The sequence below is a fragment of the Notamacropus eugenii genome, chromosome 5, assembly GCF_028372415.1.
Source record: "Notamacropus eugenii isolate mMacEug1 chromosome 5, mMacEug1.pri_v2, whole genome shotgun sequence".
Classification (NCBI taxonomy): Eukaryota; Metazoa; Chordata; class Mammalia; order Diprotodontia; family Macropodidae; genus Notamacropus; species Notamacropus eugenii.
Genome location: NC_092876.1, coordinates 89,545,958 through 89,565,467, shown reverse-complemented (window position 1 = coordinate 89,565,467; position 19,510 = coordinate 89,545,958). Strand labels below are relative to the sequence as shown.

General features: G+C 37.3%; 1 protein-coding gene across 1 annotated transcript; it reads right to left on the bottom strand.

Moving 5' to 3' along the window:
- Positions 1-3,355: 3,355 nt before the first annotated feature.
- Positions 3,356-4,908, bottom strand: LOC140508644 (olfactory receptor 52E5-like). Its single transcript, XM_072616535.1, has one exon. The coding sequence runs from the start codon at positions 4,778-4,780 to the stop codon at positions 3,839-3,841; it is 942 nt and encodes a 313-aa protein (XP_072472636.1). The 5' UTR covers positions 4,781-4,908; the 3' UTR covers positions 3,356-3,838.
- Positions 4,909-19,510: the final 14,602 nt, after the last annotated feature.

Genomic DNA, 19,510 nt, shown 5'->3' with positions numbered 1-19,510 from the left:
ATTTTATGAGATGAGACCATCATTCTAGCCTAATGAGACCTTTCTCAATACCAAATCTTTCATTCAGCATGTTAGTTACTACTCCTCCTTTTTTCTTATCTGATAATCTGAGAACTTAAAACTTAATTTGAAGGATAAAAATAGAATGGACAGTATAAATGACAAGTACTGTGATACTGCAGTACAGACTATCTTTAGAATTACATAAATGAAATTTCTTTTAGATAAATTAATTTTTTCATGTAAAGTCAATTAGTAGAGACTCCTAGAGACAGGAGAACTAAGAATCTTATCAGAATTACTGATCCTAATTAATTTTATAGAGTTTTATGGTACTAGATTGACTGTGCTTGGTCAAAGTCAAAACTTCAGGCAATGGTCATATTGCAGTAATGAATATTGGATTTTAACCACATGGTTTTTTTCATAACCTGAATCCTAGATAATCATAAAAATACCAAGAATCTTGGCTTGTAAGAAATCATTTAGGGGTGGAGCCAAGATGGCAGAGTAGAAAGACGCACATACGCTACCTCCAAACCTACTGCCCATAAAATATCTGTAAAAAAAGAACCACTGGCGAATTCTGGAGCAGCAGAAGCCACAGAACAACGGAATGGAGGAGATTTCTGCTCCAGAGAGCCTGAAAACCTCTCACAAAAGGTCCCTTGCACCCCGGACCCAGAGCACAGGCCAACCCTGCCTTGGCTGCACGGCACGGAAAGGAGCGGATCAGAGCAGGCTTCAGGGACAGAATCTCCAGCGGCCGCGCAGGTCTCTCCACCCAGAGGTGACAAGGGTCGGTGAGAGGGTCTCTTCGGTGGGTCAAGAGGGGTGTGGGCTGCCCCCATAACTCAGGCGCCCTCGGGAGGCAGCAGCAGAGGTGGGAGGAGACGGGGGCTTCCCAAGCAGGCAGGAGCCTGGATCCATTGTTGAAGGTCTTTGCATAAACCCCCTGAGGGAACTGAGCCCTGTGTGGCCACCCTGCCCTGACCTGAGCACCTGAACTTAATCTCACACTGAATAGCAGCCCTGCCCCTGCCCAAAGCCCTGAGGCTGGGAAGCAGCATTTCAATCTCAGACCCCAAGTGCTGGCTGGGCAGATCTGGAGGCGAGGTGGAGGTGGAGAGGAGACTCAGAAGTCAAGTCACTGGCTGGGAAAATGCCTAGAAAAGGGGAAAAAAAATAGGACTATAGAAGGTTACTTTCTTGGTGAACAGGCCTTTCCTCCCTTCCTTTCTGATGAGGAAGAACAATGCTTACCATCAGGGAAAGATACAGAAGTCAAGGCTTTTGTATCCAAGCACACTCAATGGGCTCAGGCCATGGAAGAGCTCAAAAAGGATTTTTAAAAATCAAGTTAGGGAGGTGAAGGAAAAACTGGGAAGAGAAATGAGTGACATACTCAAGCAAAGCATGAAAAACAAGTAAACACCTTGCTAAAGGAGACCCAAAAAATTCTGAAGAAAATAACACCTTGAAAAATAGGCTAACTCAATTGGCAAAAGAGGTTCAAAAAGCCAATGAGGAGAAGAATGCTTTCAAAAGCAGAATTAGCCAAATGGAAAAGGAGATTCAAAAGCTCACTGAAGAAAATAGTTCTTTCAAAATTAGAATGGAACAGATGGAGGCTAATGACTTTATGAGAAACCAAGAAATCACAAAACAAAACCAAAAGAATGAAAAAATGGAAGATAATGTGAAATTTCTCATTGGAAAAACAACTGACCTGGAAAATAGATCCAAGAGAGACAATTTAAAATTTATGGGACTACCTGAAAGCCATGATCAAAAAAAGATCCTAGACATCATCTTTCATGAAATTATCAAGGAAAACTGCCCTGAGATTCTAGAACCAGAGGGCAAAATAAATATTCAAGGAATCCACAGAACACCACCTGAAAGAGATCCAAAAAGAGAAACTCCTAGGAACATTGTGGCCAAATTCCAGGGTTCTCAGGTCAAAGAGAAAATATTTCAAGCAGCTAGAAAGAAACAATTCAAGTATTATGGAAATACAATCAGGATAACACAAGATCTAGCAGCTTCTACATTAAGGGATTGAAGGGCATGGAATAGGATATTCCAGAAGTCAAAGGAACTAGGACTAAAACCAAGAATCACCTACCCAGCAAAACTGAGTATAATACTTCAGGGGAAAAATTGGTCTTTCAATGAAATAGAGGACTTTCAAGCATTCTTGATGAAAAGACCAGAGCTGAAAAGAAAATTTGACTTTCAAACACAAGAATGAAGAGAAGCATGAAAAAGTAAATAGCAAAGAGAAGTCATAAGGGACTTTAATGAAGTTGAACTGTTTACATTCCTACATGGAAAGACAATATTTGTAACTCTTGAAACTTTTCAGTATCTGGGTACTGGGTGGGATTACACACACACACATGCACACACACATGCACACACACATAGAGACAGAGTGCACAGAGTGAATTGAAGAGGATGGGTTCATATCAAAAAAAATGAAATCAAGCTGTGAGAGAGAAACATATTGGGAGGAAAAAGGGAGAAATGGAATGGGGCAAATTATCTCTCATAAAAGAGGCAAGCAAAAGACTTATTAGTGGAGGGATAAAGAGGGGAGGTGAGAGAAAAACATGAAGTTTACTCTCATCACACTCCACTAGAGGAAGGAATAAAATGCACACTCATTTTGGTATGAAAACCTATCTTACAATACAGGAAAGTGGGGGATAAGGGGATAAGCAGGGTGGGGGGGATGATGGAAGGGAGGGCATGGGGAGGAGGGAGCAATTTGAGGTCAACACTCATGGGGAGGGACAGGATCAAAAGAGAGAACAGAAGTAATGGGGGACAGGATAGGATGGAGGGAAATATAATTAGTTCTTACACAACACTACTATTATGGAAGTCATTTGCAAAACTATACAGATTTGGCCTATATTGAATTGCTTGCCTTCCAAAGGGAAGGGGTGGGGAAGGAGGTATGAAGAGAAGTTGGAACTCAAAGTTTTAGGAACAACTGTCGAGTACTGTTCTTGCCGCTGGGAAATAAGAAATACAGGTAAAGGGGTATAGGATGGAGACAAAGGCAGAGAGGGATGATAGAAGAGAGGGCAGATTACCAGACAGGGGCAATTAGAACATTCAGTGTTTTGGGGTGGGGGAGGGGACAAAAGGGGAGAAAATTTGGAACCCAAAATTTTGTGAAAATGAATGTTAAAAGTTAAATAAATAAAGAAAGAAAGAAAGAAAGAAGAAAAAGAAAAATCATTTAGATTGATATAATGAAAATAACATTTATTGAAATTTCATTACACAAAATCTCTGTGTAACAAATTAAAGTAATACATGAATGCTTTAAAATTCTCTTTATTGTAATTTAGACAAGAGGTTGCATATAAATGGTCTGTGGCCTACATTTGACCTTCCTGAGGGTACTTTGAACCAGATCAAAATGTAATTGGGGAATATTTAACAAAATAAGTATTTCTTTACATTATATTTTAAAATATAAATATGTGTCATTTTCTAAGTATGTATATGGTGTTCAGTGACTGTTATGTACAATTTGGTGATCCCCATTTTTATTTGAGTTTGACTATTGGTCTAGATAATCTCATATCAATGTCTTCTGTATTGCTGGAGAGTAATTGTGGTAAAAGAGCTTAGGGGAAGTATGCATGTGGAGGGAATGACATGTGTGCATGATGGAAGGAGAAAATGACTAAAAGAATGTGAAAGGGTGATAAAATTGGCTGTTTCAATTGTTCCCCAAAGTTTCAATTACATTATATGAACAGGCAGTTCTCAATTCCTGTGTTTTAAATGAGAAGAGAAAGCATCCTAATCCTATGGATTAAGAAACTTTGGGATTAAGGATCCTTAGAACTCGCTCTCGGATCTGCTTTGTCCGGACCCCAAAGATGACAGGGTTGAGGGCAGGGGGGACAACCACATATAGATTGGCTAGAAGGATGTGGATATAAACAGGGATGTTGTGGCCAAACCGGTGAGTCATAAAAGAAAAGAGGGCTGGAGTGTAGAAGGCCAACATGACACATACATGGGAGCCACAGGTGCTCAGGGCTTTGATTCTGGCATCATGAGAAGGTAGGCGGAAAACAGCCCTTAGGATTTGGATATAGGAAAAACCAATCACAGTAAGGTCTAAATAGCCTACAGAGAAAGCCACAAGACCATAAATAATGTTGATCTTAATACTTGTACAGGCCAGACGAGCCAGGCCCATGTGCTCACAGTAGGTGTGGGGAATGATTCGGGCACCACAGAATGGAAGCCTCAGGACAAGAAATATGAATGGTGTCACAAAAACTAAAGATCTCACTATAATCATTATTCCCAAATTGGCCACCACTTTGTTGGTGAGGATCATGGTGTACCTTAGAGGATTGCAGATGGCCACAAAGCGGTCAATGGCCATGACTGTGAGCACCACAGATTCTAGGCCAGTGCACATATGTATGGCATACATCTGGGTGATGCAGGCACTAAACATGATCTCCTTCAAGTTGAACCAGAATATGCCCAGCATCTTGGGAATAGTGGCAGTGGATAGGCCTAGGTCAATGGAAGCCAGCATAGCCAGGAAGTAGAACATGGGCTGGTGGAGGCTCCTCTCAGTATGTATTACAAACAGGACAGTCACATTCCCTACAAGAGCAATCAAATACACAGCACAAAAGGGAAAGCCAATCCAGATGTGAATATCTTCCAACCCTGGAATCCCCAGTAGCAAGAAAGAAGTAGGGTGGAATTGAGTCTTGTTAGAAGATCCCATTCCAGTGGTGGTTGTTGGTTGCTGGAGGACTCTCTCTCCTTGTAATGGTCTCTTAAGCCATCTATACCATTCTGAATCTTTTCTGAAGAGACGCAAATCCTAATCTCCCCTTCCATAACCCAGAGCAGGAAACCTGGGGAGGGAAAGTTAAATGGAGTTAAATAGATTCCAAAGCACAAAATCAATGCTGTCCACAGAATCTTAAACTTCATTCCAGCCTTGCCAAAATCACATTAAAGTATAGGCCAGCTATGTATCATGTTATCTAATTAATTACTTGAAGACTGGTACCTTAATTTTTATGAGTTTGGATATTAAGATTCTGTATCCCATTCATGTCTGTATGTGTATGTGTTTGGTGGAAGGTGGTCTGTATCCCACATGTGTGTGTGAAGGAAGATGGTTAGTAAATGTTTCTTCAAAAGGTTTCTGTTCCTTCAAAAAGAGGCTTAAGGAGACTAAGATATTGCTAAGGCACATGATTAAGAAATACAATATCTGACTTTTGTCCCAGGGTCAGTGGAACATAAGGATCATGTGTTGTTTAATTTTGCTTCATTTTTTTTCATTTTCAGTTCTAAATTTTCTCTTTCTCAGTCCTAAGTTTTCCTTCCCTAACCCATTTAGAAGACAAACAATTATAATGCTTATTCATGTGAAGTCATGTAAAACGTATTTCCATATTGTGCATGTTCTAGGGGAGAAAAGCAAGCAATATAAAGAAAGTGAAAAAAGTGCTTCAATTTGTACTCAGAGTATATCAATTCCCTCACTGCAGATAATATTTTCCATGAGTCCTTTGGAATTGACTTGGATCATTGTATTGCTCAGAATAGCTAAGTCATTCACAAATGACCATTGTACAGTACTGCTGGTGGTGTATATAATGTTCTCCTGGTTATACTCACTTTACTCTGCATCAGTTCATATATGTCTTTTCAGGTTTTTCTGAAACTATTCTGTTCATTATTTCTTATAGGACAATAGTATTCCATCACAACCATATACCACAACTCATTCAACAATTTCCCAATCGATGGGCATCTCCTCAATGTCTAATTCTTTGCCACAAAAAGAGCAACTAAAAATATTTTTGTACATATAGGTCATTTTCCTTTTTTCATTTTAATCTTTCAGGGATACAGAAAGGGATATATGTCTTATCCTCCCCTCCTACCTTTAAACTTCTCTCTTTATCATTATCTTTATCATTATCCTCCTATCACCATCAGTACAAGAAAACTGGGCCACAGTGAGGCATTCTTTTGTGCCTCTTCTTCTTACAATTTTCATAACAGTACAAAAAAAATCCCTACAAGGAAGAGGTTAAGAAGGTAAATAAAATTTTGAAGTTAAATATGATACATATGGAGAAAACTGAATGAAAACTGAATGGGAATAGGAAGGAATATACCTTTTCTTAGCAGTACATGGCAACTATACAAAAATTGACCATGTATTAGAACAGAAAAACCACACAAGTAGAAAAGCAGAAATAGTAAACATATCTTTTTCAGATCATAATGGAAGAAAAATTACATTCAATCATATATAATGGAAAGAGATGTTAAAAATTCATTGAAAATTAAATAATCTAATCTTAAAAAATAAATGGGTCAAAAAACAAATCATAGAAACAATCAATAATTTCATTAAAGAAAATGACAAAAACGAAATGAAACCCAAAATTTATGGAATGTAGTCAAAGCGGAATTTAGTGAAAAATTTATATCTCCAATTGTTTCCATCAATAGAGAAAAACAGATCAATTAACTGGACATACAACTAAAAAAAGCTAGAAAAAGAACAAATTAAAAGTCCCAATTAAACACCAAATTGAAAATCCTGAAAATCAAAGGAGAGATTAATAAAATTGAAAGTAAGAAAACCATTGAACTAACAAATAAAGCTATAAACTAGTTTTATGAAAAAGCCAATAAAATAGATAAATCATTGAGTAATTTGATTTTTTTTAGAAAGAAAAGAAGAAAACCACATTACTACTATCAAAAATAAAAGGAAAAATTCACCACCAGTGAAGGAAAAACTAAGAGAACTATAAGGAGTTATTTTGCCTAACTGTAAGCCAAGAAATCTGACAATATGAATGAAACGGGTTAATAACTACAAAAATATAAAATATCCAGATTAACAAAAGAAGAAATAAAATGCTTAAATAACCCAATCTTAGAAAAAGAAATTGAACTTAAAAAGAACTTACTAAGAAAAAAATTCCCAGGACAAATGGATTCACAAACAAATTCTTCCAAACAGTAAAAGAACAATTAATCCCAATAGTATATAACTATTTGAAATAATAGGCAAAGGAAGATTCCTACCCAGTTTCACTTTACAACACAAATACTGTGCTCATACCCAAACCAGGAAGAACCAAAACAGAGAAAGAAAATAATATACCAATTTCCCTAATGAATATTGATGCAAAAATTTTAAATAAGTTGGTAGCAAAGAGATTATAGCAATATATCACAAGGATCATACAGGGTGGGATTTATACCAGGAATGCAGGGCTAGTTCAATATTCGGAAAACTATCAGCATATTTAACCACATCAATTTAAAAAAACAGAAGTCATATGATTCTCTCAATAAATGCAGAAAAAAAGCCTTTGATAAAATACATCACTCATTCCTATTGAAAACGTTAGAGAGAATAGGAATAAATGGAGCTTACCTTAAAATGATAAGTAATATTTATCTAAGACCATTACAAGCATTATATGTAATGTGGATAAGCTAGAAACCTTCCCAATACAATCAGGAATGAAGCAAGTATGCACATTATCACCTCTATTATTTAATACTCTACTAAAAATGTTAGTGTAGCAATAAGAGAAGAAAAAGAAATTAAAGAAATTCCAATAGGCAATGAAAAAGCAAAACTATCACTCTTTACAGATGATATAACATTATGTTTAGAAAATCCTAGAGAATCAACTAGAAAACTACTTGAAATTATTAACAGTTTCAGCAAAGTTGAAAGATACAAAATAAACTCACATCGATCATCAGTACTTTTATATATTACCAACAAAGTCCAGCAGCAAGAGATAGAAAGAGAAATTCCATTTACGATACCTGTAGACAACATAAAATGCTTGGGAGTCTACCTGCAAAGACAAACTCAGGACTTATGTGGATTCAACTATAAAACACTTCACACAAATTAAATCAGATCTAAACAATTGGAAAAATATTAAATGTTCTTGATCAAGCTGAGCCAATATAATAAAAATGACAATTCTACCTAAATTAATCTACTTATTCAATGCTATACCAATCAAATCATCAAAAAATATTATAGAGCTAGAAAAAATAATAACAAAATTCATCTGGAAGAAAAAGAGCTGAAGGATATCAAGGGAATCAATTTTAAAAACATGAAAGAAGGCAATCTAGTCATACCAGATCTCAAATGGTATTATGAAGCAGTAATTATCAAAACAATCTAGTACTGGTTAAGAAATAGAGTGATGAATCAGTGGAATAATTAGGTATAAATTACGTGATAGTAAATGACCATAGTAATATAGTATATGATAAACCCAAAGATCCAAGATTTTGGAGGAAAAACTCATTATTTGAGAAAAACTGATGGGAAAACTAGAAAACAGTATGACAGAAACCAAATGTAGACCAAATTTCACACAGTTGCCAAGATAAGGTCAAAGTGGATACATGAATTATACATAAAAGGTGACATATGAGCAAAGTAAGTGAGCATGAAAGAGTTTATCTGTCAGATTTATGGATAAAGGAAGAATTTAGCACCAAAGAAGATACAGAGTGTATTATAAAATGGAAAATAGATCATTTTAATTATATAAAATTAAAAGGTTTTTGCACAAAGAAAATTGATGCAACTGATATAATAAGGAAAGCAGAAAATGGAAATTTTTTTTGCAACAATTATCTGCCATAAATGTTCTATTTCTCAAATATAAAGAGAATTGAGTCAAATTTATAAAAATACAAGTTATTCCACAATTGATAAATGGTCAAAGGATATGAATACTCAGTTTTCAGAGAAAGAAATCAAAACTATCTATTGTCCTAAGAAAATATAGTCTAAACATCTATTGATCAGAGAAATGCAAATTATAACAACTCTGAGGTACCACGTGATATCTATCAGAATGGCTAATTAGAAGAAAGTTGAATGTTGGAGGGGATGTGTCAAATCCAATGCACTGTTGGTGGAATTATGAACTTATCCAACCATAATTTGAACATATCCTTAAAAGACTATAAAACTATGTATAGGGGGGAGGAGTGAAGATGGCAGGGTAGAAAAATACATGTATGATAGCTCCGAACCCACAGCCCATAAAATACCTGTAAAGAAGAACTCCCAACAAATTCGGGAGCAGCAGAAGCCACAGAACAATGGAGTGGAGGAGATTTCTGTTCCAGAAAGCCCTGAAAAACCTACACGAAAGGTCCGTCACTACCTGGACCTGGAGCAGAGCCTAGCCCTGCCTTGGCTGCGGGGCACTGAGGGGAGCAGATCTGAGCAGGCTTCAGGGACAGAATCTCCAGTGGCCCCTTAGGTCTCTCCACCCACAGGTGCCAAAGGTCAGTGAGAGAGTCTCTTTGGCTGGCCGAGAGGAGAGTGGAGTGCCCCCATAACTCAGGGCCCCTCAGGAGGCAGCAGCTGAGGCAGGAGCAGACCAGAGCTCCCAAAGCAGGCAGGAGCCTGGATCCATTGTTGAAGGTCTCTGCATAAACCCCCTGAGGGAACTGAGCCCTGTTTGGCCACCCTGCCCTGACCTGAGCACCTGAATTTAATCTCACACTGAATAGCAGCCCTGCCCCCACCCAAAGCCCTGAGGCTGGGGAGCAGCATTTGAATCTCAGCCCCTAAGTGCTAGCTGGGCGAATCTGGAGGCATAGTGGGTGTGGAGAGGACACTCAGAAGTCAAGTAACTGGCTGGGAAAATGCCCAGAAAAGGGAAAAAAAATAAGACCATAGAAGGTTACTTTCTTGGTGAACAGATATCTCCTCCCTTCCTTTCTGATGAAGAAGAACAATGCTTACCATCAGGGAAAGACATAGAAATCAAGGCTTCTGTATCCCAAACATCCAAATAAATATTCAATGCGCTCAAGCCTTGGAAGAGCTCAAAAACGATTTTGAAAATCAAGTTAGAGAGGTGGAGGAAAAACTGGGAAGAGAAATGAAAGACATGCCAGAAAAGCATGAAAAGCAGGTCAACACTTTGCTAAAGGAGACCCAAAAAAATGCTGAAGAAAAAAACACCTTGAAAAATAGGCTAACCCAAATGACAAAAGAGGTTCAAAAAGCCAATGAGGAGAAGAATGCTTTCAAATGCAGAATTAGCCAAATGGAAAAGGAGAGTCAAAAGCTCACTGAAGAAAATAGCTTTCTAAAAATTAAAATTGAACAGATGGAGGCTAATGACTTTATGAGAAACCAAGAAATCACAAAACAAAACCAAAAGAATGAAAAAATACAAGATAATGTGAAATTTCTCATTGGAAAAACAACTGACCTGAGAATAGATCCAGGAGAGACAATTTAAAAATTATGGGACTACCCGAAAGCCATGATCAAAAAAAGAGCCTAGACATCATCTTTCATGAAATTATCAAGGAAAACTGCCCGGATATTCTAGAACCAGAGGGCAAAATAAGTATTCAAGGAACCCACCAATCACTGCCTGAATGAGATCCAAAAAAGGAAACTCCTAGGAACATTGTGGCCAAATTCCAGAGTTCCCTGGTCAAGGAGAAAATATTGCAAGCAGCTAGAAAGAAACAATCCAAGTATTGTGGAAATGCAATCAGGATAACACAAGATCTAGCAGCTTCTACATTAAGGGATTGAAGGGCATGGAATAGGATATTCCAGAAGTCAAAGGAACTAAGACTAAAACCAAGAATCACCTACCCAGCAAAACTGAGTATAATACTTCAGAGGAAAAACATGGTCTTCCAATGAAATCGAGGACTTTCAAGCATTGTTGATGAAAAGACCAGAGCTGAAAAGAAAATTTAACTTTCATACACAACAATGAAGAGAAGCATGAAAAGGTAAACAGCAAAGAGAAGTCATAAGGGACTTTACTAAAGTTGAACTGTTTACATTCCTACATGGAAAGACAATATTTGTAACTCTTGAAACTTTTCAGTATCTGGGTAGTTGGTGGGATTACATACACACACACACACACACACACACACAGAGAGAGCACAGAGTGAATGGAATAGGATGGGATCATATCTTTAAAAAATGAAATTAAGGGGTGAGAGAGAAATATATTGGGAGGAGAAAGGGAGAAATGGAATGGGGCAAATTGTCTCTCATAAAAGAGACAGGCAAAAGACTTTTTACTGGAGGGGAAAAGAGGGGAGGTGAGAGAAAAACATGAAGTTTACTCTCATCACATTCGACTAAAGGAAGGAATAAAATGCACACTCATTTTGGTATGAAAACCTATCTTACAATACAGGAAAGTGGGGGATAAAGGGATAAGCAGGGTGGGGGGGGATCATGGAAGGGAGGGCAATGGGAGGAGGGAACAATTTGAAGTCAACACTCTTGGGGAGGGACAGGATCAAAAGAGAGAATAGAAGCAATGGGGGCAGGATAGGATGGAGGGAAATATAGTTAGTCTGACACAACACAACTATTATAGAAGTCATTTGCAAAACTACACAGGTATGACCTATATTGAATTGCTTGCCTTCCCAAAAGGAATGGGTGGGGAGGGAGGGATGAAGAGAAGTTGGAACTCAAAATTTTAGGAACAACTGTCAAGTACTGTTCTTGCTACTAGGAAATAAGAAATGCAGGCAATGGGGTATAGAAAGTTATCTGGCCCTACAGGACAAAAGAGAAAATGGGGACAAGGGAAGGGAGGGATGATAGAAGAGAGGGCAGATTGGTGACAGGGGCAATCAGAATGCATGGTGTTTGGGGGTGGGGGGAGGGGACAAATGGGGAGAAAATTTGGAACCCAAAATTTTGTGAAAATGAATGTTAAAAGTTAAATAAATAAATTTTAAAAAATAAAAATAAAAATAAAACTATGTATAACCTTTGATCCAGCAATACCACTTACTAGGTCTATATCTCAAAGACATCCAAAGAAAGGGAGAAGGACCTATTTGTACAAAAATATCTGTGGTTGATCTTTTTGTGGTGGCTAAAAATTGGAAATCAAAGGAGTGCTCATCATTTGGGGAATGGCCAAACAAGCTGTGATATATAATTATAATGGAGTATTATTGTGCTATAAAAATTGGCAAGCAGGATGATTCCATAAAAACTCGGAATGATTTACTTGAACTGATACACAGTTAAGTGAACAGAACCAAGAGAATGTTGTACACAATAATAGCAACTGTGAATCTCTTGGTTATTCTCAGCAATACAATGATCAGAGATAACCCTAAAGTCTAAAGATAAAGCATCCTATCCACCTCCAGAATAAGAACTGATATAGATTGAATACAGATTGAAGTGCACTATTTTTCACTTTCTTTCATTTTTTCTTTTATGTAAGTCTTCTTGTGTTCAATGACTAATATGGAAATGTTTTATATAATTGTATATGTATAAGATATATTTTATTACTTACTGTCTCCAGAAGGCGGGATAGGAGCAAGGGGAAAAGGGATCAAATTTGGAACTCAAAACCTTAAATAAAAATGTTTTCAAAAACTGGGGGATAAAAAGTCCTCAGTGTGTTATAGCAGCTGAAATTCCCAATTCCCTAACTTGTGACTAGTTTGGAAGAGTACAGAAGTTGGAAGTAATAGTGACCGTAGTGGAAAGAGAGGAGGAGACAAATTGTATATCATATTTATTTTTGTATTTGTGCATGTTAGCTCCATTTATGAATGAGTGTTATGGATGAAAAAATGAATCATGTAATAATGGTGGACCCCCTTGTGTACCAGTGAGGTGTCCTGGTAAGAATACGCATATAATACTAAAGAATTTTTGAAATGTGAATTTGGGAAAAGGGCAGCAAGAAAGCTATGGGTTGTATTTAAGAGATGTAACAAATGGAAAATGTAGTGGATTTAGACTTGCATGGGTGGTGAAAGAGTTTGAGCACATGGGTAGGACTAAAACACAAATGTCCAAGGCTATGTCAGTCCCTTTAAATGTGGCACAGTAAAAGAGTAATGACTCTGTATTCCTGAGGACTGGCGTTCAAATCCTGTGTCATATCTAATATCTACTTGACAGTGACCAAATCATTTGACCTCCCTAAGTTTCAGTTTCCTTATCTGTAAAGTGATTTGCAATAGGTAGCCTCTGAGAAAACTTTCAGTTCTAGACCTTTGATCCTCTAATCCTGTATGTAACAATACACACACACACACACACACACACACACACACACACACACACACACATCAAAACTGTAGATTAAATCACCATATGGTAGACTTACCTATCTCACTTTACCTTCTTTCATCCAAGAGTATTAGTTCTACAATGCCGGAAGAATATCACATATTTAGATACACTAGACCAGAGCCCTGCTTCTCCCAACTGTACTTTCCTTGTTTCAGAAAGTGCTAGCTTGCAAAGCTGGTATATTTTTTGGTCCTATTACTCTTAGCTTTAACCTTGCCGCTTCCATAGTTTAACCTCCTTAGCTTCTTTACTGCACTAATACTCACAAATTAACTACTTAATAAGCGATTTTTCCCTGAGGAAACTACAACAGGCTCATTGGTTTATTGTTTGCAGAATTCTCCTCTCCCATTTAAAAAAATAGGATGTTTGCCCACCTTCAATCCTTGATCACTTTTATTATTCTCTAGAATTTTTAAAGACCATTTACAATAATAAATAATCATGCTTATCAGCCCTATTAGTATCCTTGGATTCAGTTCATTCAAGTCATGGGACTAAATGAATCAGAGGATGCTTTTAATAAGAATGGTTTGTGAAACACTGAGAGATATCATGTTTTAATGGATGGAGGACTACACTGTGTGGAGTTGTTTTTTCACAAATGTCTTATTTGATCCTCACAATAACCTACAAGATATATACTATTATTATTCTCATTTTATGCTTGAGAAAATTGAGGAAAAAAGAGGTTAAATTAATTTCTCAGGGCCACACACTTAGTACATATCTAAAATTGGATTTGAATCCAGGACCTCCTGACTCCAAGCTCAGTGATCTATTTACTGCTCCATCAGCTGCCACATAACATAGAGGGAGAGAAGAGAAAAGTTAGAAAGCAGAGAAAGAAAATGTTTTTTCGATTTAGAACCTTATAGTGTTCAAAGGATTTTGAGGGGATTCAATAAGAAAACCCCCTATATAAAAGGTGCCTTATATCTGTGATGTAGGTTGGGTGGCTCTGTTCCTCCTCCTTTCCTTTGTCCTCTTTGCCTTGCTTCTCCATTCATCTATCTCCTCACCCCAGTTTCTCTTGGTTTACATTCTCCTCTGCCTCTTCAGAAACTTTTTGAGTTTCTAGTTCTTTATAATCCTTCTTCCATCGTATTTATAAAATTCCCATTATCTCCAGTAAGTCAGACTACAGAGAAGCTTATTCTTCAAACCTGTTCACTTTCTCAAATAAGAAGATGTACTTATAGAGTGATAAATTCCTAGGGGTCTCCAAGTAAAACTTGGATAGCCACCTGTTGGGTATAATGCAGAGGGTATTCTTGTTCAAGGGCGGCTTAGACTAGACAGCCTTTGAAGATTTTTCCAAATCTGACTCTAATCTCCTTTCGTTTAATGTACTTATACTGAGGGTGCCTCTGACAAGAATACAAACATATAGTAGCAGACTTTGGGGACAGTTCTTCAGTTTCTGTATCTAATGATGTGGAAAGTTGTTTGTGGCTCCCCCTTCAAACTCCTCTTGTGTTTCCCTTTGCTGACATATTCATTAATTCCCTACATGGACTGAATTTCTTCCTAAATTCTGTCTTGTATGTGTATTTTTTCCTCTTTATTTATAAACATAGTCTCCATAGGCATAATAATAATGTATTACATTCAAGTAGCCAGCTATCCCTTCCAAAGACCTTTCACATATACCTTTTCATGTTGTTATTACCAAAACCCAGAGAGGTGGAGATGTGACTGGAATTGTGATTTCTTTGGTATAGAGAGAGTCCAGTGAAGAAAATTCCTCTCCCAAAGTATATCAGTGCCTTTTCTGTCACCTATAGTCTTAGAGCATTCCTGGGGACCTGAGAGGTTAAGACATTTATGCAAGGTCACACAGCCAGTATATGTGAGAGAGAAGTTGGAACCCATGCCTTTCTGACTTCAAGACTGGTTACTTATCCACTATACCATAATACCTCTTTGGGCACTGATTATTAATCCCATTCCAAACAAATGAGGGGACTAAAGTTTGAGAAGAGGTGAGTTTTCCAGAGTTACTTGCATAATAATCAGAAGCCCCCAAACTCAATTATTCTTATGTTCTCTTCTTTTACCGTATGATCTCACCTTTAAATATAGTTCTTGCCAGACCTACCCTCCTGCTTCTGAAGATGCCCATGCTGTTCATAGTTCTCAGCTACTCTCCAAGTGTCTCCAGTCAGAGTTTGACCTGGGATCCCTTGCCTACTCATAAGCAGCTAAAACCCATGATTCTGACCCTGTAAAATCACAAACGTTTTCATTCTGAGTCTCTAAATCCTAGATATGAGAAAAGAAAGGAGTAAATCAGAGAAGACCTTACAACTGCATTAATTTTAGGAGCTTCTTTTGGATCTGCATGTCCATGTGGAGCATGGTTCATGTATGTGTTTGTGGTTATAAATGCATTCACAACTTCACATAAATGTGATTCTTTGAATATGCATTTGTGTTATGTCTCTGCTTCTGTGCATGTGGGTATGTCCTCAGACACATGTCTTTAGATTTGTATGTGCGTACATACCGGCAGAATGAAATATTTGAAAAATCCATGGCTCCAGAATCAGAAGACCTGGGTTCAAATCCTTCCCCCGATGCTTACCACCCTGTGAAATTCATTTAACTTCTCTGGTCCTCAGTTTCCTTATCTTCCTTATATATAAAATGAAAGGGGGAGGGCTGACATTCTTTTATATACCTTCTAGCTATTCATCTAAGGTTTTATTCTCCTAAATGGATGTGTTTCTCCAAGTTTGTGCTTGTTTTTGTACTATGGAAATTATTTTCATTAACTCTCAGATTCTCTTAGAATATGCCCTACTAATCTCCTGTATATAAATATATATATATATGTATATATATATATATATACACACATATATATATAAAACTAATCTTCCTCAGATCATAGGTATCTCCCATTCTTCAAGATCCAAGCTCTGTCACAGGAGTTCAACTGTGTTAAATCCAATCTCCCCCTGTCTATTGCTACCACCATGTGTGGAGATTTCTCAGCCAGATTCTAATCAAAAGTTAACTTACCAACCAACCTTTTTCAAAGCCTGGAATCTTCTTTTAGTCATAAATCTCCATAACACTGCCTAGAGTCTATAGTGTTGTTCCTATATTCACCTCACCATGATCATGGGAGGAAAGATTTATACTGAAAGTGGCCTCAGGATACACAGGGACCTGGCATGGGTTAGAGAGAGTTTCTGAGCCTGCTCCTCTGAAGTCTGGTCACAGAGGTGAGCAAAGTAGTGTGAAAATATGTCCCTGACCAAGGGCCTCAGGAGGCACCAGACTGAGATACACATTTCTCTTCTATCCCTCTCCCTTTTAATTTTGTCTCCAGGGGTCAGAAAAAACCCCAAAACAATTTCCCATGCTTCTCAGACATAGTTCTAGTAAATGGTGATAAAGGATGGTTAGAGATCAGTGTTGATAATGAATGGACTTCAAGGAATTTCCTTCAAGGAATAAGCTCAAAGAACTTTCATGCAGCCGGAGATATGTTTCAATTTCGTCAATTATGTTTCTAGCCTGAATAACACATGAAAGAACCAGAGCTCCTGTGAACAAGGATGTAAAGAATATCAATGATTAGAAAGGTGTCTTTCTTCCCTGATTCTGACAGTTTTCCAATCTAGAGAATGGATTCTGGATAATTAAAATTCAAAGATATTAGAAAGGCATTCAAATGTGGATATTAACATTTTAAATATTTGAAACTTGATGAAAACCAAGATTAACAACAACAATTCAACAAGGACATTGGAAATCACCTCCAGATTTCTTTCTCCCTTCCCCCACTTACTTCTGTAAACTTATTTATAAGCTTACATGTAAGCTACACTTACTCTAGGTACCACTTACTTCTATAAGAGGTGAGAATGACAGAGGAGAGCAGATAGAAGTTCCTACTACAGACAGGTGTACCTTGGAAATAGGGTTTAATTCCATATCAGTTAGGGTTGTTGTAGGTTTTATAGAGGTCCTTAAACAATCAGCCAGAAAGAATTTATTAAACAACTACTATTTACCAGACACTGTGCTAGATGCTGGATGTACAAATACAAAGATGAGAAAATCCCTATTCCTTTTTTGAAATTTTAAAAACGTTTTTATTTAAAGTTCTGAGTTCCAAATTCTATCCCTGCCTCCCTTCCTCTCGTCCCCTCTCCCTGAGATGATAAGTAGGCAGATCTAGGTTATAATGTAAAATTATTTAAAAATTTCCATGTTAGTTATTTCGTACAAGAAGACCTGAATAAAAGAAAAAAATGAAAGAAAGTGAAAAATAGCATGCTTCACTCTGTATTCAGTCAACATCAGTTCTTTCTCTGGGGGTGGATAGGATGCTTCATCATTAGTCCTTTGGGATTGTCTTGAATCATTGTATTGCTGAGAATACCAACTCATTCACAGTTTTTCATTGAACAATATTGCTGTTACTAGGCACAACATTCTCTTGGTTCTGTTCACTATGCATCAGTTCATGTAAATCTTTCCAGGTTTTTATGAAATCGCCCTGCTTGTCAATTCTTGCAGCACAATAATATTCCATTATGTTCATATACCACAGCTTGTTTAGCCATTCCGACAAAGTCACTCACACTAGACAGCATCCTACATCCTTCCTAGCTCTTACTGCTCTCAAGAATAACTTCCTCTCTTCTCTGCTCTATCTCTGCCTCTTCCTGTTCCACCTATTCAGCAAATTCCTCCCATCATGGGCTACTGGGACTTCCATGTGACCCAGAGAGGTCACATAGATCTATTAATGAATATGAAAGATTTTCCATTTAAATTACCATTACAATTTCAGTTGTCAACATTCTTCTTAAAATCTGACCACCATTAGGATTAGCATGAATGCCAACTCCTACACGAAGCTCTCTATGGTCCATCTCCCCATACCCAATATTACTTTGTAGCTGCTTTCTATGTATTTTATGTTTTCTTAACTATGTACACATGATTTTCCCCCAATAATATGTGTGATACTCATGCGCAGGAACTGGTTGTTTTGCTGCTGTTGTTTATATTCTTGTTTGTTTATGTATCCCCAGCTGAAGAGCAGTAGATCCTTAATAAATGCTTGTTGAATAGAATGAAGATATGGATTCATTGTCCATTGCCTTCTTTTACTAAGGTGAGCTTTTTTAAGATGGCTAGTTCATTATTGCTTCTATTCTCCTTCTCAATCACTCTGGGAAAAAAAAGGATATCCATCACCCCTCCCTCCTCTGGCACATGGTTTTCCAAATGGAAAATGCATTATTTCAAAGGAACAAATTGGATTAAAGATGTGGATAGACTAGGCAATATCTCATTACAAAAGACTATAGAGCTAAAACTTCTATATAAGTATATATACACACATATATGTCAAATATGCACAATATACATGCATATATGGATACATATCAATACACAATGTATAGGTATACATAGGTGAAGGAAATATGGATAGACAGATCAATAGATATGTAGATAATTTGACCTTCACAGACAGGGATAGGAGTTACCTGAGGGACAGTAACGCTTTTGGTTTGTTTAGAACATCAAGGTCCCACAAAGGGGAGGACGATCATGGAAGCTTATCCTACCAGAAGCTTACAAAGTGTCAACAATGAAGATCTAACTTAATTAAGTTTGCAAAGTGGAAAGGAGTTTGTATTTTGGGAGGGGGGAGGAATGAATTGTGAATAGATAATGATAGATAAAGAAGTAGAGACAGGGACAGATTATAAAAATGTAAGTGTACTGTCTGCATACATATTTATCCACATACACAATGTGGATATAGATAGATAGATAGATAGATAGATAGATAGATAGATAGATAGATAGATAGATAGATAGATAGATAGACGGACGGACGGACGGACGGACGGACGGACAGATAGATAGATAGATAGATAGATATGTATATATGTGTGTATACAAATCCATATATACTTGAACACATCTGCATTTACATGCTCAAAAAGACATTCTGCTGGCGTTGTTCACTTCTCTCCCATTCTTTGTGACCCCATGGACCAACACACACTGGGTTTTTCTATCCTCCACTAACTTTTGAAGTCTACTCAAGTTCATTTTTGTTGTTTCCATAATATACTGCACATCATCTGCCATCTCCTTTTACTTTTGCATTAGGTCTTTCCTAACATCATGATTACTGAAGAAAATGAGATTTTAAAAATAGAATCGGCCAAATGTTAAAAGAAACTCAAAAAATCAATGAAGAAAAGAATTCCTGGGCAGAGTCAAGATGGTGGAGGGAGAGCAACTATTTACCTAAGCTCTAAAACAAACTCCTTC